Below are 21,704 nucleotides of genomic sequence, written 5' to 3'. Positions count from 1 at the left end.
AGAATAAATGCCACTGTTTCTTTATGCTTAAAATAGCTATAACCCTTAAGCAGTAGGGAATGGTTGTATCTCTTTTTTTCTAGTGTTCTCTTTTTGTATCCAGAGGAAAAAACTTCAGACACAGTATTTCCAAAAGCATGCTAAAAAAGAAAGCAAAATACATTCTTTATTAGGAGGATATTTGATGAAACATTACATTTGAATAAAATAGGTTATGTGTGCCTCAGCATGAGAGAGTTTTGTAAAAGGAACATTCAATACAGTTGTTATCAGCCTCATGGGAATCTATAAATTGATAAATATTAAATAAAACCTGAAAATTCACCTTCTCCATCACACTAGCCACATTTAGATTACTCATTAGTAATTTGTAGCCAGTGACTACCATAATGAGCCCTGCATTACAGAGTAGTCACCTCATCACAGAAAGTTCTATTGGATAGTACTCTTCTACATGATAATGTGTGTAATACAGTTCAGATAATGCGTGTAATACAGTTGTCCTATTAGATACAACCCTCTGTTTTATATCTGGGGTAACTGAAATCCCAAAAAGGAAGTCACATGAGTAAAAACTGTGATAAATATGTTTCAACTTACTGGGGGAGGAAAAGTAGGGAGAGAGTTTAACGTTCACTTTGCAGGTCATTTGTTATTTAAGTAATTTAATTGTCACATTCAGTCTTCACATTCTGATCATAGAAATGATGCTTCAGAAAAATCAAACCAATTCTAACATTATTTTAATCTTCAAATGCAGGACTGAGTCATTTTAAATCTTCTGTAGGTTATTCCCAATCGCCTGACTTAAAGTAACTTCATAGACTCATTATAAATTTCTTTAATTTCCTTCAGTCTAAGTGGTTTATAAAATTAAGACCTCAGGGAGACAGGTTTTTGATTTACTATTGATGAAAAAGACTTAAAAAAAAAAAAAGATACTCATTGAAATCCTCTTTGAAATAAACGGTAAAAGTCTGTCTGCTGGCCAGGTTTCCCTCCCTCTCTATTCACTCTGTAAACTGTAACCCTCAAGCTCATCACCACCTACACATCCAGTGTTGTGACAGCACTCAGAGTCTACTTTTCATTTCTACAAGAGCCACAGCTTCCTTTAAATGAAACCATATTCAAATCCTATGAAAGGAGTTTATTTTCAGACATTAAACTGAGGAGCCTGGCCCATTAATCCAATCTTCTTTTTATAGTATGCTTTGGAAAGTTACCATCACTACCTTTTCTGGCCCTTCAGATATCATTGAGTATCTGTCAGGAAAATAGAAATGCACACGTATCCAAAAATTACTCATGAGTGGCTCGATTAAGTATGCAATGGAATATAGTTTGGGAAACTTTCTGGAACTGGATGAAAGGAAGTGTCATGAATGATATCCCCAGTAGAGCTTAATTCTTCAATGCTTATCTATTCTATATTTAGTCTGTTTGAAGGAAACTTCTTGCTAGCATTCTGGTGTCATTTGACGTCTCTCCGGTTCACTCTTGTAACCCTGTTTTCAGCAGGATGCTATGTGTTAGACAGCTATATGTTTATTTTTCACCTCCCATCCCCAGGTTTCTTCAAATGAGCTGCTTCTATCCTACATCAGCTTATGAATCCAAAAAACTAAAGTCCTTAGGAGTACAACTAAGTAAATAGACCAGAGTGAGAGCTAAGGAGACTTTTTTTTCTTCCTTTTTAAAAAATTTAATAAATTTGACATTATATTTCATAAATTTAAGGTATACAGGTATACAGTGTGTTACTTTGATAAATTTATGTTTTGTAATATGATTGCCATTGAAGTAGTCTATGTCAGATTACATCATTAGAGTACAATATTATTGTCCCCTTTCATTGCATTGTGCATTAGATTTCTGTAACTTATTTACTGTATATTACAAGTTTGTATACTTTAACTCCATCAATCTTATCCAAGCCCCTTGCCTCCATGATCTACTGATTACCACCATTTTACTCCATTTTTTCATGCGTTTCACCTTTTTAGATCCACGTATACGTGATATCATACGGTTCTTGTCTTTCTCTGTCTGACTTATCTTGCTTACCATAATGGGCTCAGATGTCATCTGTGTCGTTGCAGAAGACAGGATATCCTCCTTTCTCATGGCTGAAAAAAATATATATATATATATATATAAATTTTATCCATTCATCCATTGATCCACCTGGAAGTGGAATTGCTGGATCATATGGTACATATATTTTTACTTTTTTGAGGAACTCTCATATTGTTTTCCATAGCAGTTGGATGAATTTACATTCCTATCATCAGTGTATAAGAGCTCCCTTTTACCATGTTCTCAACTTCACTCAGTGTCTCTTGTCTTCTTGACGATAGCCATACTAACAGGTGTGAGATGACATTTCATTGTGGTTCTGATTTGCATTTCCTGCTGATTAGTGATGTTGAACATCTTTTATGTGCTTTTTTTGGGTATTTTGATATCCTTTTTAGAAAAAAAATCTAGTTCTGTCCATTTTTCAATTAGATGCTTTTAGGGGTTTTCTGTTGTTATTAAGTTATATTTTTTATTAAGTTGTATTCTTTATATTTTTTGGATGTTAACCTCTTATCCAATATACAATTTGACAAAATTTTCTTCCATTTCTTCCATATTTGCAAGAAAATAAAATTTTCTTCCATTCTATAATTTGTCATTTCATTGCATTGTTTCTTTTGTTGTGCAGGGACTTTTGAGTTTGATGTGGTCCCATTTGTTAATTTTTCCTTTTGTTGCTTGTGTTTTTGGTGTCATGTGCAAAAAGTCATTACTGAGACCAATATTTATAAGCCTCTGATCTATATTTTCTTCTAGGAGTTTTATGTTATCAAGTCTATGTTGAAGTCTTTTATCCATTTCAAGTGAATTTTTGTGAGTGATGTGATATAAGGGTCCAATTTCATTGTTCTTCACGTTTTTCCCAGCATTATTTGTTGAAGGACTATCCTTCCCCCCAGAGGTGTTCATGGCTCCCTTGTTGAATATTAGTTGACTGTACATACCGAGATTTAATTCTGGGCTTTCTGTTCTGTTTCATTGGTCTATATGTATATTTTTGTGTCAGTACCACATAGTTTTTATTACTATGGCTTTACAGTGTAATTTGAAATCAGGTTTTGTTCTTTTATGCTCAGAATATTTTTTGGCTATTTGGTGTCTTTTATGGTTCCACATAAACTTTAGATTCTTTCTTCTATTTCTGCGAAGAATGCCTTTGATATTTTGGTGAGGATTGCATTGAGCCTGTAGAGGGCTAAGGGGAATATGGCCATTTTAACAATATTTATTATTCCAGTCCATGAGCACAGATTTCTTCCCATTTGTTTGTGTCTTCTTCAATTTCTTTCAGCACAGTTTTATAGTTGTCATTGTGCAGATCCTTCACTCCCTTGATTAAATTTTTTCCTAAGTAAATGGGCAGAGGACCTGAGTAAACATTTCTCCAAAGAAGTAATACAAATGGCCAACAGATATATGAAGAGATGTTCAACATCACTAATAATCCAAAAAATGCAAATCAAAACCACAATGAGATATCACCTCATACCTGTCAGAATGGCTGTTATCAAAATAAATAAATAAATAACAACTGTTGGCAAAGATGTGGAGAAAAAGGAATCTTTGTACACTATAGGTGGGAATGCAAAATGGTGTAGCCAGTACTGAAAAAGTATGGATGTTCCTCAAAAATTAAAAATAGAACTACAATATGGTACAACAACTCTACTTCTGAGTATTTAACTGAAGAAAATGGAAGCAGTAATTTGAAAAGGTACATGCATTCCTATGTTGACTGTAGCCTTATTTACAATAGCAAAGATATAGAAACAACCTGTGTCCATCAATAGACGAATAAATAAAGAAGATTGATTATACACACACACAATGGAATATCTATTAAAAATTAAATTTTGCCATTCATGACAACATGGATGGACCTAAACGGTATTATGCCAAATAAAATAAGTTAGACAAAGACCATATGATTTTACTTATATGTAGACTCTAAAAAATAAAACAAATGAATAAATAAAAGAAAACAAAAACTGACCCTTAGATGCAGAGAATAATCTGGCAGTTGTTAGAGGGGAGGGAGTGAAATAGAGGAAGGGAGTTAAAATGTACAAACTTCCAGTTATAAAATAAGTAAGACATGGGGATACAGTGTACAAAATAAGGAATGTAGTTAAAAATATTTAAACACTTTATATGGTAACAGATGGTAGATTTATTTTGGTGACCACTTCCTAATGTTGTATTATAATGCTGCATACATGAAATTAAAATAATATTGTATATCAACTCTAATTCAATAACATTTTATTAACTAGGTATTTTATTATTTTTGATGCTATTGTGATTGGGATTTTTTTTCCCAATGCTTCATCATTAGCATAAGGGGATGCCACTGATTTCTGTAAGCTGATTCTTTAATCTGCCACTTCATTGAAATCATTAATTGATTTCAACAAGTTTTTGATTGACTTTGTAGGATTTTATAAACATACGATCATACCATCAGCAATTAGTGACAGTTTTACTTCTTCCTTCCTGATTTGGATGCCTTTTATTTCTTTGTCTTTTCTAATTACTCTAGCTGGGACTTCCAGTACTATACCTAATAGAAGTAGTGAGAGTGGGTAACCTTGTCTTGTTCTCAAACTCAGAGAAATCCCTTTCTATTTTTCTTCATTGAATATGATATTAGCTGTGGGTTGGTTATATATGGCCTTTACTAAGTTCAGGCATGTTCCTTCAATACCCAATATTGTTAAGGGTTTTTATCATGAAAAGATGTTGTATTTTATCACATTAGACAGCACCATTCTTAGTGAATTTGGCAGGTGTCTATCAATTATATATTAAATGATTAAAGCAAATTATAATATTCCCGGTAAGTATAATTTACTTTAGCATTAGCTGGATCTCTGTGTCCATTTTACCTTCACACAAGGGAATTCATAGTAGAACAACTTCTAGTTACACAATAGAACAACACTTTAACTATAAGGTGGGTTGTTTCTGTGACTTAACCTGGGCATCTACTTCATGTTTATCACCACAAATATTTATTTTATTCCTACTACATACAAATATATTTTAATATATCCTTGCTTAAAAACAAAGAAGATTCTTTGATCAGACTTCAAAGTGCTCTAGCTAATATTCTAATTTTTTATACCCTTTAGAACAAAATTTCTCAAAAGTGGTGTCTATTGTCAGTGGTACCAGAGAAATGATAAAAATATTGCTTTATCATATTCTCTTTAGCCAAAGTCCACAAAACAATTCTTGTCAAAGCCATTAATTATCTTTTATTGCTGTTCAGAAGGAAAGTTGAAGTCATCAACTAATGGGCCTATTATAGCTTTAAATACACTTACACTACTTCCTAGAAACTGTGAAGTCTTCTTTATTGGTCACTTTCTTCCTTGGTAGCCACTCTATTAAGCCTCCTTTGCTGATTCTCTCTTCTGCCCAACCTCTAACCTTGGAATCACCTGAGCTGTCTTCTCTCTCTTTTTTTTTTTTTTAAGATTTTATTTATTCATTTGACAGAGAGAAATCACAAGTAGATGGAGAGGCAGGCAGAGAGAGAGAGAGAGAGAGAGAGAGGGAAGCAGGCTCCCTGCTGAGCAGAGAGCCCGATGCGGGACTCGATCCCAGGACCCTGAGATCATGACCTGAGCCGAAGGCAGCAGCCCAACCCACTGAGCCACCCAGGCGCCCCTGTCTTCTCTTTTATACCTAGAGTCATTTCTTAGATGGTTTGATCACAATAACAAGCAATATTGATATGCTGATAACTGTCAAATTTATATCTCCAATATGAGCTGCTTCCTTAAACTTCAAATTTATATATTCAATGGTCTACTCAGATCACTAAAGAAGTCCCCCCTTATCTGTGGGAGACATGTTTCAAGACCCCCAGTGGATGTCTGAAACTGCAGATAGTATTGCAGTTTCTATACTGCAGAATGCTATAAATACTATGTTTTTTGCTAAGCATATATACTACAATAAAGTTCAGTTTATAAACTGGGCACAATGAGATTAATAACAATAGCTAATAACTAATAACTAGAACAATTATAACAATACACTGCAATAAAAGTTACGTGAATGTGGCCTCTTTCTCTCAAAATATCTTATTATACTCTAGTCGCCCTTCTTCTGGGGATGATGTAGATAATACAATGCCTACATGATGACATGAAGTGAGGTGAATGACACAGGCTCTATGACATAATATCAGGCTACTACTGACCCAAATGCTGCTGACATATCAGAGGAGGATTGTTTGCTTCTGAACCATGGCTGAGCACAGGTAACTGAAACTACAAAACATGCATGAGGAGGCTACTATACTGTCGAGATACTGTTATGCATGGTAATGACAAGCTCAAGATGTCTGTGGTAGAAATATGATTCTCCAAATAACCCTTGTGCTTTTTTTTTTTTTTTTTTTTTTACATTTTCCAGGTGCTTTCCTGACCCTGTTCAGTTAAATTAAGATCATGTGCCTAATTTTAGCAGTTAAGAGTGTGTTTACCTCCATCTCTCTCCCGTTCTACCTCGGGAACACATAGAGTAGATATAGCATAAAGGAAAATGACCAACATATGCGAGGCTTCGTGTAATCAAAACATAAATCTTAAAGTAGCTTCATTACTGAAATCGTAAGGTTAGTTTGCTAATGGAGTTTGCCTAATTTATCCCCAAATACAATTTGACAACAAATACAGTGGGAATAAAGAGAGTCCAGAAAACAAAATCTCAAAATGTTGAAAGAACTAACTTCTTCTAAGTCCCAAACACTATGAGATTTAAAAACACTCTAAGTGATAGAGCCTCTGTAAATAGCAGTTGGAATAAAGAACTCAGGACAAAAATCAGACTGATAATGTAGTCTTTAAGGTATGTTCCAGATACTTTGAAGGCAACTGCTACTAAATTGGGGGTGAGAACGCAGAATAATTAAAATTGATTTTTTAAAAAGTGTGTGCATGGAGCAAGTACATGAGAAGCTTTCTAATTTTTGAAGGAACATCAATGTCAAAGAAACCATAGATCCTAAAATAAAAATATCTTCAACACGTAAAGACAAAATAATCCTTGTGCCTCCAACTTTGCAAAAGTAGGACGAGACCTGAGAAAACTGTGCCATCTGGAGAAAGGAATAATCCCCGAGTGGCACATAAAATGGGTCCAAGATAAAAACGAAAAAGCAAAAATTTCAAACAGTGCAGCCAGTGGAAACATCACAATAGGCAAATGACTCCTCTTAGATAATACAGGCTCCAGTCAAGATACCTTTTTCCAACCCCAGGGTAGGAGACCTTTATAATATTTGCCCAGTGGGATTTCAGAATTGCTGGAGGATAGCATTCTGTGTGTCTCTTGGTTTCCTTTATGAAAGGGATTATCAGTTCTCATTATCCTGTCCTGGTTCTGCCAGTTTTTGGATTTGTCTTTTCAGCCAACAGGTCTGTGAATGAAGAAGAAGAAGCCACACTGTAGCTGATGAAGGCTGGTACGTATCTCCTCCTGGAGAGCCTGTTCACTGACTTCTGGGTTCAGTCACTGAAAGAGATCTGGGATTGTCTCTAAAGGGAAGGCATTGAGTATAGTCTATGTGGTTAAGGGGAGATCAAAGGATTGACCGCGTGTGGTACAGGCAGAGCTTTCCAAGTATTATACGTACTTCCTAAAATGTCTCAGCCTGTCTTGCCAATATTTTGGTGGCAGTCCACATGACTAATTCTACCCAACAGACTTCAGGAGAACTGATATCTGTCACTGAACTGAGTTCTGAACTCAGGGAATTTAGAGCTGGGATGTATCCTCTATCCCTTTCCTGTGTCTTGGAAATATTAGGGGCAGTCAAGCTATAACAACCTTCTAGATGATATAGCCAGAAAATAGAAGTGGGCTGTGCAACATGCATTGGACTTTATTATAAAATAAGCCTCTGAGATTTGGATTAAAACTGATACCACAAGATAACCTAAACTATGCTAATTGTGGGAAGGCCTAATAAATGTCTATCCCAGTGCTTCTATACCACCAAACGTTCTCCTCTTCCAGCGATCTCTGACTCAATAAATAGAAATTACCCTCTTTTCCTAGTTGATTAAAAAAAAACTTTGAAATCACTTTTGGTGTCTTCCTTTAAAAAATCAAACAAACATGCAATTCTACAACAAATTTTGTTGATTTTTTTTGTTCAACTTATATCCAGAATCAGACCCCTTCTTACCAATTCACTACTGCCACCCTAATACAAGCTACTACTTACCATCTGAATGACTAAATTTTCCTCATTAATGGTTTCTCTGCTTCTACCTTTGCCCATCTTTTGCAGTGTATTCTCCACGAAGCATCAGAGTGGCTCCGTTAAAACTTATCTCATATTTCTATTTTGCTACAAGTTTCCAATGATATTCCATATGATACTCAATAAAAGCTAAAGTCCTTAAAAATCCTGAAGTTTCTCTCCTTTACATCTTCAATTCATCTTCTACTACACTTTCCTTTGAGTCACTTAGCAGTTGGGTTATTTTTGGCATGTAATTTCACCTCTCTGAGATATAATTTCCTCATCTATAAAATAAGCATAGTAATAGTTATCCTATGGTGTTTATGATGAAAATAAAATAATAATTATAGTATTGATCAAAACCATAAAAAACAAGTTAGGCTTACTTAGTACTTACTATATACCAGGCGTTATTCTAAATGTCTTTCCTATATTTACCTATCAAATCTTCCCGACAATCTCATAAAGATAATTATTATTATAATTTGCAATTGGGGGGAAAGAAAATGAGGCACAAGATGTTTTATAATTGCTCAAGTTCAAACAGGTAGGAAATGTCAATGCTGATTTGAACCCAGGCAGTTTATCTCTAGAGCCTGTGTATTTAACCACAATATTTTGACATATTAAAGTACAAAATGTCTTGAATATGTTAAGTGTTTAAATAATACCGGGACGCCTGGGTGGCTCAGTGGGTTAAGCGGCTGCCTTCGGCTCAGGTCATGATCCCAGCGTCCTGGGATCGAGTCCCACATCGGGCTCCTTGCTCCGCGGGGAGCCTGCTTCTCCCTCTGCCTCTGCCTTCCACTCTGTCTGCCTGTGCTCGCTCTCGCTCGCTCTCTCTCTGACAAATAAATAAATAAAATCTTTAAAAAAAATAAAAAAAATTAAAAAAAAATAAAAATAAAAAAATAATACCAGTGCATCCTCTTCCCACTTACTAGCATTGGGAAATAGGTTTTTGCACAAGTTAAAGACAAATCTGGAAGGAGGGGAGAAATGTAGATAAATAAAAGGAGTCTTAGGAAGGCTCACATCACTATATGAATGGAGAAATATATACAAAGTTTTTTCAAATATAACTAATTCAGCAAGAAACAAGAATTTCCCAAGAAATGTTATGAAAAAACAAGAAGGATATAAAAGACAAATCTTTCTAAAATTAAATGTTATGATTCAAAACTTGAACCAAGTGTTAGAGCAATGAAGGTTCACCTTACTTCAATAAAGATCTTCTAAAATTTGAATTGACTTAAAACTTGATTGCTTCTATTTATGATTCTCCCAACTCCAGTCTTTAACCAGAATAACAAGGGTAGGTTACAATTTTTAGCAATAAGGGCCTATTTTACATATGACCTTACTACCCACTTCTGTAAACATGACAGAGCTCAGATATATTCACAAAGGAACATATTCATTGGCATCTTTTTAAAAAATATGAACCTCGATCTTAATAATCACCATAGGATTAAGAAATGACAAGTTACTCTTTTCCCTTTTAGTAATAATTGTGAAAGTAATCTATCAGATGCCAATTTTAGAACTTTGAAATTAAAATTTACCTTGCTTGCTTGGAGGGGAAGAAGATGGACCATCTATAGCATAGGATATCTCAACATCTTTTGCCTCCGTAAACTGCTCTTTTAGCTTTTCCAACTGTTAAAAATCAAATATAAAAATTATAAATATTTAATGAGAATGATGCTGCTTTCTATTGAAAAAGAGGAATAATTAGAAAAAGAAAGGAAAAGGCATGGAAAAAATGGAAGAAGGCAGTAAGAAAGGAGGGAAAAAAGGAATGGAAAAGGAGAAAAACAATAAAGAAAATAAACAAAAAGAATTAAATAGAAAATCCAAGGAAACTTGTAGTTAGAGACTGGTTTGGAAAGGTACATGACTCAACAGGAGATAGGAAAAAACAGGTTTATAGTGAAGGAAGTCAACTCCAGGTGTTAATTAATGGGGAGCTTATAAACACAGCCTGTGTTGCTGGACTGGATTTTATGTCACCCATAATGAGCATTCCTTTTCAAGGAGTTTCAAAGAGTTATGTAAATGTTTGAATTTCCTGAAATATTTCTCCTTTCCAGAAGGAAAGGGGAGGTATTTTGAGGCCTTAGGACTTTTACCTGGTATTCAACCCATGTTAATTTTTAGCAAGCTCTCTGATTGCCCATGCCCTGAAGACCTAACTCTACCAAAATAGAGTTCAGCCTGGCTACTGAAGGTGTCCATGTCCAGCCTGCTCAAAATGATGGGGTACAATTCTCTCTCCCAAACAGCCACACAGTTTTTACAATAATGAATTTGCATGCATGTATGCGGACAAGTTTTGAAATCATCTAATCTGGTGATTTTCGAATTTTCTTCCCAACCTGTCAAGCAGTGGAGAAATAAGGCTGCTAAGGGGTTCCCAATCAGAAGGGCTGAGAGCAGGTCAGGAAGGTGACACTTCAGGCCTGCAACCAGGTGATTTAAGCAGAAGAGCTCCACCTTCATGTGCTTCACTTACTAGCACCACATCCGATTTATTTGGGAAAAAGTATTTTCACTTTTTAAAATAATAACTATGTTATTAAAAATCACCAATCTCAGTATAGCCTCCCATTTTACAGATAAGATTTAAATCCAGAGAATTTTAATTTATCCATGTCTTATAGTTAGGTAATTGAAGAGCTGGGATGCATTTCATCTCAAGATCTCTTCAGCTATAGTTTCATTTTGGTTTTCTTTTCTTTTCTTTTTTTTTTTTTTTAGCTTAAGTGTAATTTGACTATTTTTTCCCTAGTGAATTACTTCACTTTTTCTCTAGCAGGAATAAAAAAATTTAACAGTATAGCACTAATAATTTTTCAAAACTGTACCCAAAAAAAAATGCCTTATAATTATTATTAAAATTGAAATGTAAGTATTGCACATTCTCACCTGCTTAAGTTCTTCCAATTTGCTAGCCAGTTGTCTATCTGCAAGATACATTTTTCATATGAAAAATTTCATTGCAAGTAATATTTTATTCACTTCAGGACACGCATTAGGATCTTATCTGGAAGGCAAAGTCTTTTTTCATATGATTTAAGACCACCCATCATTCCTAATATAAAACCCAAATACTTTCTCAATGTCTATAACATTGACTTGTAACCAGTTAGGTAATGAGAAAATATCTGATTTCTAGTAATAAACATAAAGCTTTCTAAAAAAGACCATAGTTCTAACACGTGCTATTATTTAGAAATAAACTATTTTACTGATATGAGGAAATCTTAGAAAACAATTTTAAGCAAAAAGAGCAGGACACAAGCATCTATGTAATTCAACTGATAAACACCTAAAATATGAATAATAACTCCCCCCGTTAAAATTTGAGTATAAGTTTTTCTTTTGTATAATTTCATTCATTTTTTCAAAGAGAATATCTTACTTCTAATTTTAAAACCTTGTATTTTAAAAATATTTATTAAAATATTGTTGTAGTCAGCACATTGTCCCATGAATAGACATTTTCTTTAGAAGACCAGATGTTTTCTGAGAGTATACCACATTGACATATTGTCACATTTTCTCTCAGGCTAGACTTACCAAGTTTCTGACAGTATTTGTTATTTCTTGGAGAACATTCTGATACATAAATTAGATTCTTCTGTTCTTTAAAGAAAGAAAAAATCTCAGTTGGCGTAGACTAAACTTCCCAATGGTCTCTACTTTAACCATTTCTCACACTGGGAGAATTTGATTGCAAAATATGCTAACTTAACTGCTATGAGACTTCTGTTAATTTGTGAAATTTCTAATGGAAACCTATGAATGGATGTGAAGCATTTAGCTAAAATATATATATATATATATATATATATATATATATATATATATCTGTGTATGTGTGTGTGTATATATATATATATATATCTGTGTAGTGTGTGTGTGTGTGTGTGTGTGTGTATAAACTATACCAATAAGAAGTTGCATAGATATGAAAATATAAGTAAAGATCACTATGGTGTAACTACATGGTTACCGATACCACTAGGACCTTCTAATTGAAGAAAATAGGATTTTAATATTTGTTAATAATGCCATTGCTTTTACATGAATATGAAATAATAAAAACACTTAAGCCATCAGTGCAGCATAAAAGGGAGTAGTTATTATTTTATTTAATATAAATAAATATTTAGAAAGAACAGATCAGAAGACAGAATAAATTCTTTTTGTATGATTTTTTTATTTTTATTTTTTATAAACATATAATATATTTTTTATCCTCAGGGGTACAGGTCTGTGAATTGTGAGGTTTACACATTTCACATAACTCACCATAGCACATACCCCCCCCCAATGTCCATAACTCCACCCCCTTCTCCCAACCCCAGTCCCCCCAGCAGCCCTCAGTTTGTTTTGTGAGATTAAGAGTCACTTATGGTTTGTCTCCCTCCCAATCCCATCTTGTTTCATTTATTCTTCTCCTACCCCCTTAACCCTCCATGCTGCTTCTCCACTTCCTCATATCAGGGAGATCATATGATAGTTGCCTTTCTCCAATTGACTTATTTTGCTAAGCATGATACCCTCTAGTTCTAGTAGACAGAATAAATTCTTGACTCACCAATGTTGGAAGGTCTTTGGAAATCAAAATGTTTATTTAGTAGAGCCAGCAGTAGTTCCTCATGATTTGTATCTTCCTTATCTGGAAATAGTTCATTTCCTGTAATAATCACCTTAATGTAATAAAACTCCCATTTTCTATCTGTATCACTGGAAGTATTTCTAATTAAATACATTTTACTGGTAACTATCAATGCATATAGTCATCATTAAAAGGCATGTGGAGAAAGGTGTGTAATCAAAAAAAAACAGGCTGTTAAAAAAAATCAATGAATGAATTGGAGCACTCAAAGACAGACTGTGAGAGAGGGAGAAGGAAAGACAGAGAGTATGTCTGAAAGGTGAAATCCTAAAATTTACCTGCCTTCATTCCTAGGTAGTAGAATTACAGGTAAATTTCTTATTTTTTACCTGCATTATTGAAATTTTCTACTCTTGTATTTAATATGAAAAACATAAAAGGTATGTTTTTAAAGAAAAAATCTATATATTTTTTTAATTTTAAGATTTTTATGAGCTATACACATTAAAATATGAGCCATTTTGTGTTCTGGAGATTGCATTTAAATTATCTAAGGAACCCTGTGAATGAGGTTGCATGATGTCTATTTTCTCCCTATTGACATCTTTCTATCTTTGTCAGTTTCCCTCCCATTCCATTCACTGACCAAATGCCCAACTCTTTCAGCACCTTAAAAACAGAAATATCACCCAATTTTTTGTAAATATTTTTATTTTATTAAATATTTTTAATCAGGACAATAACCTTTACTCAAGTTATAAAACATGTAGACCCAATAAGATAGCTATGAACAAATAACACAATTGAAATAATAACTAGTGTATTACAAATAAAATAAACTTTTGTGAGGTGGCATAAAAAATCAAACCTTTATCATAGAACTTATTTGGATCATTTTTCTCTACTTTTTATTTCCTCAGACAAGCTGACAGTGTGAGCAGAAGCTAGATTTGTAAGTTTGAAGTTTAGAAGCGAGAGTATTGTGGTTTTAGCTACAGAAATGGCTCATGACTTGACTATATTATTCCATAAAACCATCTGCCTTTTCTGTGTCTAGAAAATGTTTATTGATGAACTCAAAGGACTGAGAGGCTAATGAAGGAAATCAAAAAGCCTTGGTGAGGAAGCAAATGGATGACTTGGGGCAAGTGACAGCATTGTTTCCACACTGACCAAACATAGATCATTGGTGCTCAGCTCTTCAATTTTCTTTACATCATAAACATAGAAATTATCTGTGACATTGTGGGTTTTTTCTATTGATTAATTAAAACACTAATAAAATACCAATGGAAATTTTGCTTACTATTAATTAAATGAAGACCCTCAGAGAGAATTTAGTTTAAGACGTGGCCATGCAATACAATAATTGTTACTACAGTTGTTTATGAAAACGTTAAATAATAAACTTTAAAATGTTTCTGTTTGAAAAAGACATAAGGTACATTTTATAGCCAGATGATAATGGTTACTTGTGTCAGAGAACTGTGATAAGAGCAACTGTTTCATTGCCTTAACTAGAGAAAGTATAAGACAAGAAGGAAGTAAGGAGGAAAAGTAGAGCTGAAGATTTTATATGCTTAATTCACAATCCACTTCTGCATATTTAAGTGGAACATTTTTCACAAAAGAAAATTAACCTATTTGCCTTTCTTTACCACTTTTGCTTGCGGTAACTACACTTGCATAAGTGTCCTCAAAAAGTCTTGTCACTACCTGTTAAGGCAACCACTGTTTACAGGACTCTCTGAAGAAAAAAGTTTTCTCAAAAATTTTTTAAAATAGGGGCGCCTGGGTGACTCAGTGGGTTAAAAGCCTCTGCCTTCGGCTCAGGTCATGATCCCAGGGTCCTGGGATCGAGCCCCACATTGGGCTCTCTGCTCCGTGGGGAGCCTGCTTCCTCCTTTCTCTCTCTGCCGGCCTCTCTGCCTACTTGTGATCTCTGTCAAGTAAATAAATAAAATCTTTAAAAAAAATTTTTTTTAATATTTTTTATTCTTAAAGTTAAGAAAGTATTGTCTAAGATATATAATAGGAAATGAACCTTTTTTATTCTTGTTTTCTGTAACCATCCCTCAGAATAAGATACTGCTTAAAATATAACAACTAATGAGGAGTTGTACTGGTCACACAAGCATGCCCAAGATGACCTTGAGAAAAACATGTACTAGCAGCAGGCCTCTGGTGGAGGGGATAATAAATGTCCTTGAAGCCGAGCAGCTGGGGATGCCTGGCTCACCCAGAGTGGGACATCGCCTGTTTCATGGAAGCGGGGCAGCTGGGAATGCCAGGCCCACTCAGGGTGGAATGGCTGCCTGCTTCCCTGTTTCCTGGTCTCCCCTGCCTCAGAAAAAGCCTGCTGTTAAGGCAATCCCTTTAAGTGCACTTGCTCAACTACAACTCCCTGCTGCTGGACCCCACACACCTTACTCCTCTTCTTGTCTACCTCATTTACCTCTAAGACTTGGGACCAACTTGTGACTCACATTCCTTCTTGTTTACCTACTAGACGTATGGCTATTGTATAGCCTTATTTTCTTCTCCTTTGTTGCTATCTTGTATCTAATAAATACAGGACTGAGAAGTTCTTCCCGTGACAGTCCTTTCAGCTGTGGTCCTCTGCTCCCCTCTCTCTTACTGCTGACTTTTTTGTGCCTCATTATTCTCCCGTTCACTGTTAGGAAATCAGCAGTTTTCATTTTTAGTTTTAAAACAGCTACAGTTTTAAAAGAAAAAAAAAAACACATATTTTGACTATGTTTCTGTCTTTGAGCTACAGTTATTTTTAAAAAAATGAATTATAAAGGTTAATATTGATAAAGGAAATGTTTGAATAAAAACTCCCTGAGTGTAGATGCACCCTTAGCACAAAGGATGGCAAAGTTACCCAGACGTGACTGAGTAAATGCTTTTGCAAAGACACAGATAATATTGATTCATTACTACTTAAGATAGACTTAAAAGATTTTGTTGTCTCCTTGCTTTTTGTTCAAATTTGAAGCATTTTAGTGGAGACAGATGAGAAATTTTTACCAGAAAGAAACCTGAAAACCCCCCCCCATAATGATAATACCAAAAATTCATAAATTTTCCATAGTCTTCCGGGTCATGGTAGTCACTCTTCCATCTTTTGTGGTAGGTAGTTTGCTCATTGTCAGGTTTACCCATGGAGCCAGGCTTTTCTGTAACCCCCACCAAATTAAAGCTGGCAGACCGTGACATTTGTCTTGAATATTGTCTAACACAGAGCAAGAGATGATTAATCCCAACTTTGTTCTCTGTCAGTGGACAAATGCTTATTTGAAAAATGTGTCAAAAAACCACAATAAGTCAAATGTTTGGCTGCTTTGACAAATGTGGGCATGGAGAGAGGCATACTCTAATCACATACAATTTAGTTCAGAAAATAACCTTACTAGTAATTTCATCTTTTCCATTTACATACAAGGCAACAGATCCAAGGGAGTCCCAGAGAGAAACCTTTCCAATGCGCTGCCAGTGATAGAAGGACATCAATGTGTGGTATTCTGGGGTCAGAGGTGTTATGCAATTTTAATCTAGAAAAATGCTTTAGAGTTGGATTCTGCTGTATCCCACGTGCATATGAAATCAGAAGGTACATTTACCACTAACATCCTAATTTTGCAAAGTCCTCACGAATGGTCTCATTTTTCCACACATGTTTGTGCTATGATAAGAACATTGAAAATTTCATTATTTCACAGGAAGAGCAATAGAGGCCTACCAAGTGTAATGATTTTGACCTGCCAAAGACAAACTGTGAGCCATGGATAAAATCTAGTCTTTTTGATTCCCAAGTTTCTGTTTATGTCTCTGGGACGATTTTTTTTTTTCAATGGAAAAATCCCTATAAATAAATAACAAGGATTTATGCAATTTTAGTTTCTTTACCAAAAGAACTGCTTTTTCATTGACTTTTAAAACTGCATTTGAAGCAACATGGTCAAATACAATTGAATTCCTTCTGAAAGGGAGAGAAACTTGAGCCCCCTTCTCAGTCCAATATTATATAAACCAAATGTATAATGTTCTGATTTGGTTGCACACCCAGTAGGACAAAAGGCTCTTTCCAGCCCATCAAGAGGGTCAGTTAGATGACAGTAACCTCAAAATCCCAAGCTGGAAGGGAAAATAGAGAGCACTATTTTAAGTTACTATTTTTCAAACATAAAGAATTATGCAAAAGTTTCAATGAGGTTGTTTGCCTAATGAATCAACATTAAATTTAGCTTTACTGATTCTCAGATGAAGAGTTATTTCCACTACAAAATGCATTGAAAATTTTAAAGAAAGATCAGTATAAGTTACAATACTACAAAAGCAGGAACTTATTTTCTCCAACTTTACATGGTAAATATTTGTAGATGTCATAGATTACATTATTTCATTTAACATAAGTACCCTAAATATGTTAGAAATCTGATAAATACAGTCAATGCATAATGTAGGTGTTAGCATCATCCTCCTGAAAATACTGTGTAGATTTCCCCGTGCATTATTACTTCCAAATCTCTGCAAACACAAATTTCCACCTTAATGAGTTCTTCTCTGAGCCGTTCTTCTTTCACAAGTAACTTATTTATAGTCTTATTGGGTAAAACTATTATTTTTCTTTCCCCAAATGTATTTTAAAAATATGCACATGTTAGTTAATTGATTGTGTTAATATTTATACATTCACTACCTTTGGTCATAGAGTAGATGTAAGAAAAAGGTGCCCCATGATTAGAAAAAAAAATAATACAATGTAATCAAAATAAATTTAGTACGGTGGTGGTTACAATTAATTTACTTGAGCAGAACAACACCACAGATTACATTTAATTTAAAACAGTAGCTTTTGAAGGGATGTTTAATGATTACATCATAGTAATGCCTTACAGCATTATTTTAATAATGTCAGAAAAATTAAGACAATGCAAACAGGAAGATAGGGATTATTTACCCATCTATAGGATTTTAGATTCATCTGTACATACCTTGGGTAAGATATGGCTGTCCATGCACCAATTCCAAAAAAATCATTACAGTTAACAAAGTTAGGAGTCCAAAGCAAAGAGTGGTTGAAAGGACCTTGTTCATGTTAAAAATCTTCTTCTGTGCTAGCAGAGAAACTGGACTATCCAAGTCAAGATAAATACTTCAGTGGCTCTGGAATGCTGCAGAGATCACTTTTAAAAGATGCCAAATGTGCTTCAACTACAAATGATGTGGACAAAGACAAAAACTTATAAAATGTAATGAATTCTGTCAACATGATTCACTACTTGGAGAAGTGACAGGTTTGCTACTCAGTCAATTACAGGAAGAACCCAATCAATACATCTCATACCTGCCCATTTCACTAAAAGCACGCATTCCTATGCATGTTCACGCACTCAGACCCATGCACAAGCACAGAGCAAAACCTGGCAATGTAGAACTTGTTGGTTACATTTTCGTAACAGTGAAATGGGAGCAATGCCTTTCACTTGACTAATTTAGAATCCCATGGAGGTCTTCCTAATAGCCCAGGTTATTTGCAACCACCGCTTCATTTTTAACCAACCAGATAGATTAGAGTTGGGAAGAGCTCAATCTGTAAATGAATCATAATGGGAACATTAATGTCTTACAACATTGAAGAAGGATGGTTTCATTTTGCTGCAACCAGCACTTCTAGAGATTAAAGCTAAATCTAATTAATTCAAAGTTGGCAAATGTCCCGTCAATTACACTCTTTAATACTTGCTTTAATTGTAACTGCTTTCTTTTTAAGTCAAAGTCTTTCAGTAGATCCACAATTCCAATTTTATGGCTCTGAAGATGTGCTAATGACCTCTGGCCTTGGCATTTACTTCTCTGTCAGAAGAACATTCCATGCATTCGCTCTAAAACTGACTCAGTTCCCCATGCATAAAGGGCAGCACGTGATAATGTGAAAGAAATGCGATTATCCAACTTTTCACGAACCCATTGCTTTAATAAATTCCCTGAATAAAGTCTAAACTACTTAGTTTGGTATTCAGGCTTGTTTTTCCTCCACAGGCTCATTGCCACTGCATGTTCTTCTGCACCAATCACAATAGGCTTTCAATTCCTGGACATGCCTTGCACTTCCTCACTTCAGAGTGTCCCTGACACATTCCCCAGTAATGTTTTTAGACTTTATATTTGGATATCAAGCTAAGTGAATGGAAAGAATAATTGCACCTCCTTAAGTGTGTTTTCTCCTGAGACTAAAAATTCAAGAACAGTGTCTTTGCAAGTTGATCCTTAAAGTTCATCCTACCACAGTATTTCAAAACCTTCCATCATTCAAACATACCTCGAAACCATCATTACTTATTTAATAAGTTATTTGTATTAGGTTTTTAAACTCTACTATTTTTATAGTATGTCAATATGGAAAATAGCAAATGAGTATTACTTAGTAGACAAAGAATATACAACCATGATGAAAAATAGTATAATTGCAAACAATTAGTAAAGAAAAAAGTAAAAACAAAGTATAAAATTCACTGATAATAAATCTGATCAATTGTATATAAAATATGTGGATAATAAATCTAATAATCCAAAATGAAGGCATGGCAAAAAATAACAAATAAAATGCAAGTTAAATATGAGTCAATATTAAAAACATGTTCAGATCATGGCTCCCTAACTTAAAAAAAAAAGTTTTTAAATATAAAAAAAGATTGTTTGGATTTTTAAAAAATTTGATGTTAAATAGCAGCACAAGGAACCCAATTCCCATAGGGTTTGCTTCTTAAAAGAGGCAACTTAATTTAACTGCCTTCTGTGATAAGGTTGGGTACTGATGACTCATTTCCTTTTTTTTTTTTTAAGTGACTGAAAGAGAACTTTTTATTACTTTTCTGTAAAGAAAATTCAACAGCATCCACTCAGGCCAGTTTGGTGGGTAGTTCTTTAGCCTTTGTCTTCTCCAACTTGGCAATGTGAGCCACAGACTTTGGACACAGGACATTGCCCCTCTCTCCCCCCACCACCGTGATGGTGGATCTCATCATATCTGTCATTGTACTTGGTCCTGGTGGCTTCTACCAGCTTAGCCAGAGCTCCCCTGTCTTCTGAATTAACCTGTGAGAAGGCAACAGTGGTGCAGGTCTTCCCATGAACCAGATGCCCCAGCCTAGCCTTCCCCTTGGTAATGCGTAGGGAAGCCCACAGCTTAGGACACAGTGCAGGCAGGAAGACAACCAGTTCAATGGGATCCACATCATGTGTAATCACTACCAGCTGAGACTTCTTGTTTCCCACCAAGGTGGTGACAAGATTAACTCCAGCTTGAAGGGCAGGAGGCCTTTTAGTGGGGATATCCCCTTTGCCAGCAGCTTTCTTCTCAGCCCAGAACCACAATCTCTGCTTCTTCTTTTGCTTTGTCTCTGGTCTGTATATGTGGGCCAGTTTAGGCAGCTGAGTAGCTGTTGGTGATCCAAGGCCTGGGTGAACTGGTTAATCATGAGAGGCACTTTTAGACATTTATAGAAAATAACCCTTTGCCGTTGCAGCCGGATGTAGTAGGACTATTTGTCAAATGAGGTCTCTTTTGGGCAGGATGTTCTGTCTGATGCTAAAATTCTTGGGCCTTATCTCAGACAAGGGATTGACCATCTTCTTGGTCTCCTGCTTCTTTACAATAGCAGGGGCTTGAGCCAGCTTCTTCCTCTTAGTCTTCTGTCCTTTCAGCATCTCAGATGGCTGGAAGAGAGAGCTCTGATGATTCATTTCTAAACAAAATCTTATGTATGACTTTTGCTCCCCAAACATTTGCATCAGGAAATCTCATGTAACCTCCTGAATCTCCTGTCATATTTTATCTGATATTGAGGAAGTGATGAAAAATAACTTCCTTATCTGTGACCATTCTATCCACTTTGGGAAAAAAGCCTACAGAGATCCTTAACTAAATCATTCTCTCTTAATAATCAAAATACTTTACTAAACTCTGTTAAGTATATAATCTAATTTGTTGTTTAAATGAAAACAAATTTTCAAGATTGATTGTATTAAACAGATAAATGAAATTAGAATATTTGTTTCTGGAGTCATTAGTATACACAGTAATAGTACATAGCAAGGTTATTGTTGCCACTAATTGAGCAATCATCTAAGCCAGGCTCTGTTCTAAACATTTCACATATTTATTTTTTTAATTCTTACAGTAGTGCCTCAAAAATTATAAAGTTGTTTTGATTTTTCACCTTTTACAGCAAAGGAAGAAAGTAATGGAGCCAAAAGGAAACCTAGATCTACCTCAGAGTCATACCCTTATCCACGTTGTCTCTTGTCCATAACTGAGAAAACCTAGAAATGGAAAGTGATTGGTCATTCCAATCAGAGAGATCCCAAATTTTAAAGGAAATTTACAACATTTTGCTTCAAATTTTCTTTTTTTTCCTTTTTTTAAATTTATTTTCAGCATAACAATATTCATTATTTTTCACCACAACCAGTGCTCCATGTAATCCGTGCCCTCTATAATACCCACCACCTGGTACCCCAACCTCCCACCCCCCCCACCCCTTGAAAACCCTCAGATTGTTTTTCAGAGTCCATAATCTCTCGTGGTTCACCTCCCCTTGCAATTTCCCCCAACTCCCTTCTCCTCTCTAACTCCCCATGTCCTCCATGCTATTGGTTATGCTCCACGAATAATTTGCTTCAAATTTTCAAAAGCAATCCTCTTGATCACTTAGTCTGTATCTC

General features: G+C 35.0%; 1 protein-coding gene and 1 pseudogene across 1 annotated transcript; both read right to left on the bottom strand.

Annotated features, from left to right (window-relative positions):
* Positions 1–114: 114 nt before the first annotated feature.
* UTS2B (urotensin 2B) lies at positions 115–18,074 on the bottom strand. Its single transcript, XM_059165215.1, has 5 exons — positions 17,972–18,074; positions 12,951–13,049; positions 11,273–11,310; positions 9,910–10,003; positions 115–140 (listed from the first exon to the last, which is right to left on the bottom strand). Exons 1-5 carry the CDS (start codon positions 18,072–18,074, stop codon positions 115–117), a joined length of 360 nt encoding a protein of 119 aa, XP_059021198.1.
* A 1,805-nt stretch (positions 18,075–19,879) lies between these two features.
* LOC131825572 (large ribosomal subunit protein eL8-like) lies at positions 19,880–20,687 on the bottom strand (annotated as a pseudogene).
* Between the last annotated feature and the right edge of the window lie 1,017 nt (positions 20,688–21,704).

This window comes from Mustela lutreola, chromosome 2 (assembly GCF_030435805.1).
Source record: "Mustela lutreola isolate mMusLut2 chromosome 2, mMusLut2.pri, whole genome shotgun sequence".
NCBI lineage: Eukaryota > Metazoa > Chordata > Mammalia > Carnivora > Mustelidae > Mustela > Mustela lutreola.
This window is presented reverse-complemented; position numbering and strand designations above follow the sequence as displayed.

Bases quoted from the DNA above. Each gene is read 5' to 3' on its own strand.
- UTS2B (XM_059165215.1), bottom strand. From the start codon at position 18,074: ATGAACAAGGTCCTTTCAACCACTCTTTGCTTTGGACTCCTAACTTTG. The intron at 13,050-17,971 runs GTATGTACAGAT...TGATTATTACAG, and splicing joins ACAGCCATATCTTACCCAAG to GAAATGAACTATTTCCAGAT. The intron at 141-9,909 runs GTAAATTTTAAT...TTTCTTTTTTAG, and splicing joins TTCCCCTCCAAGCAAGCAAG to CATGCTTTTGGAAATACTGT.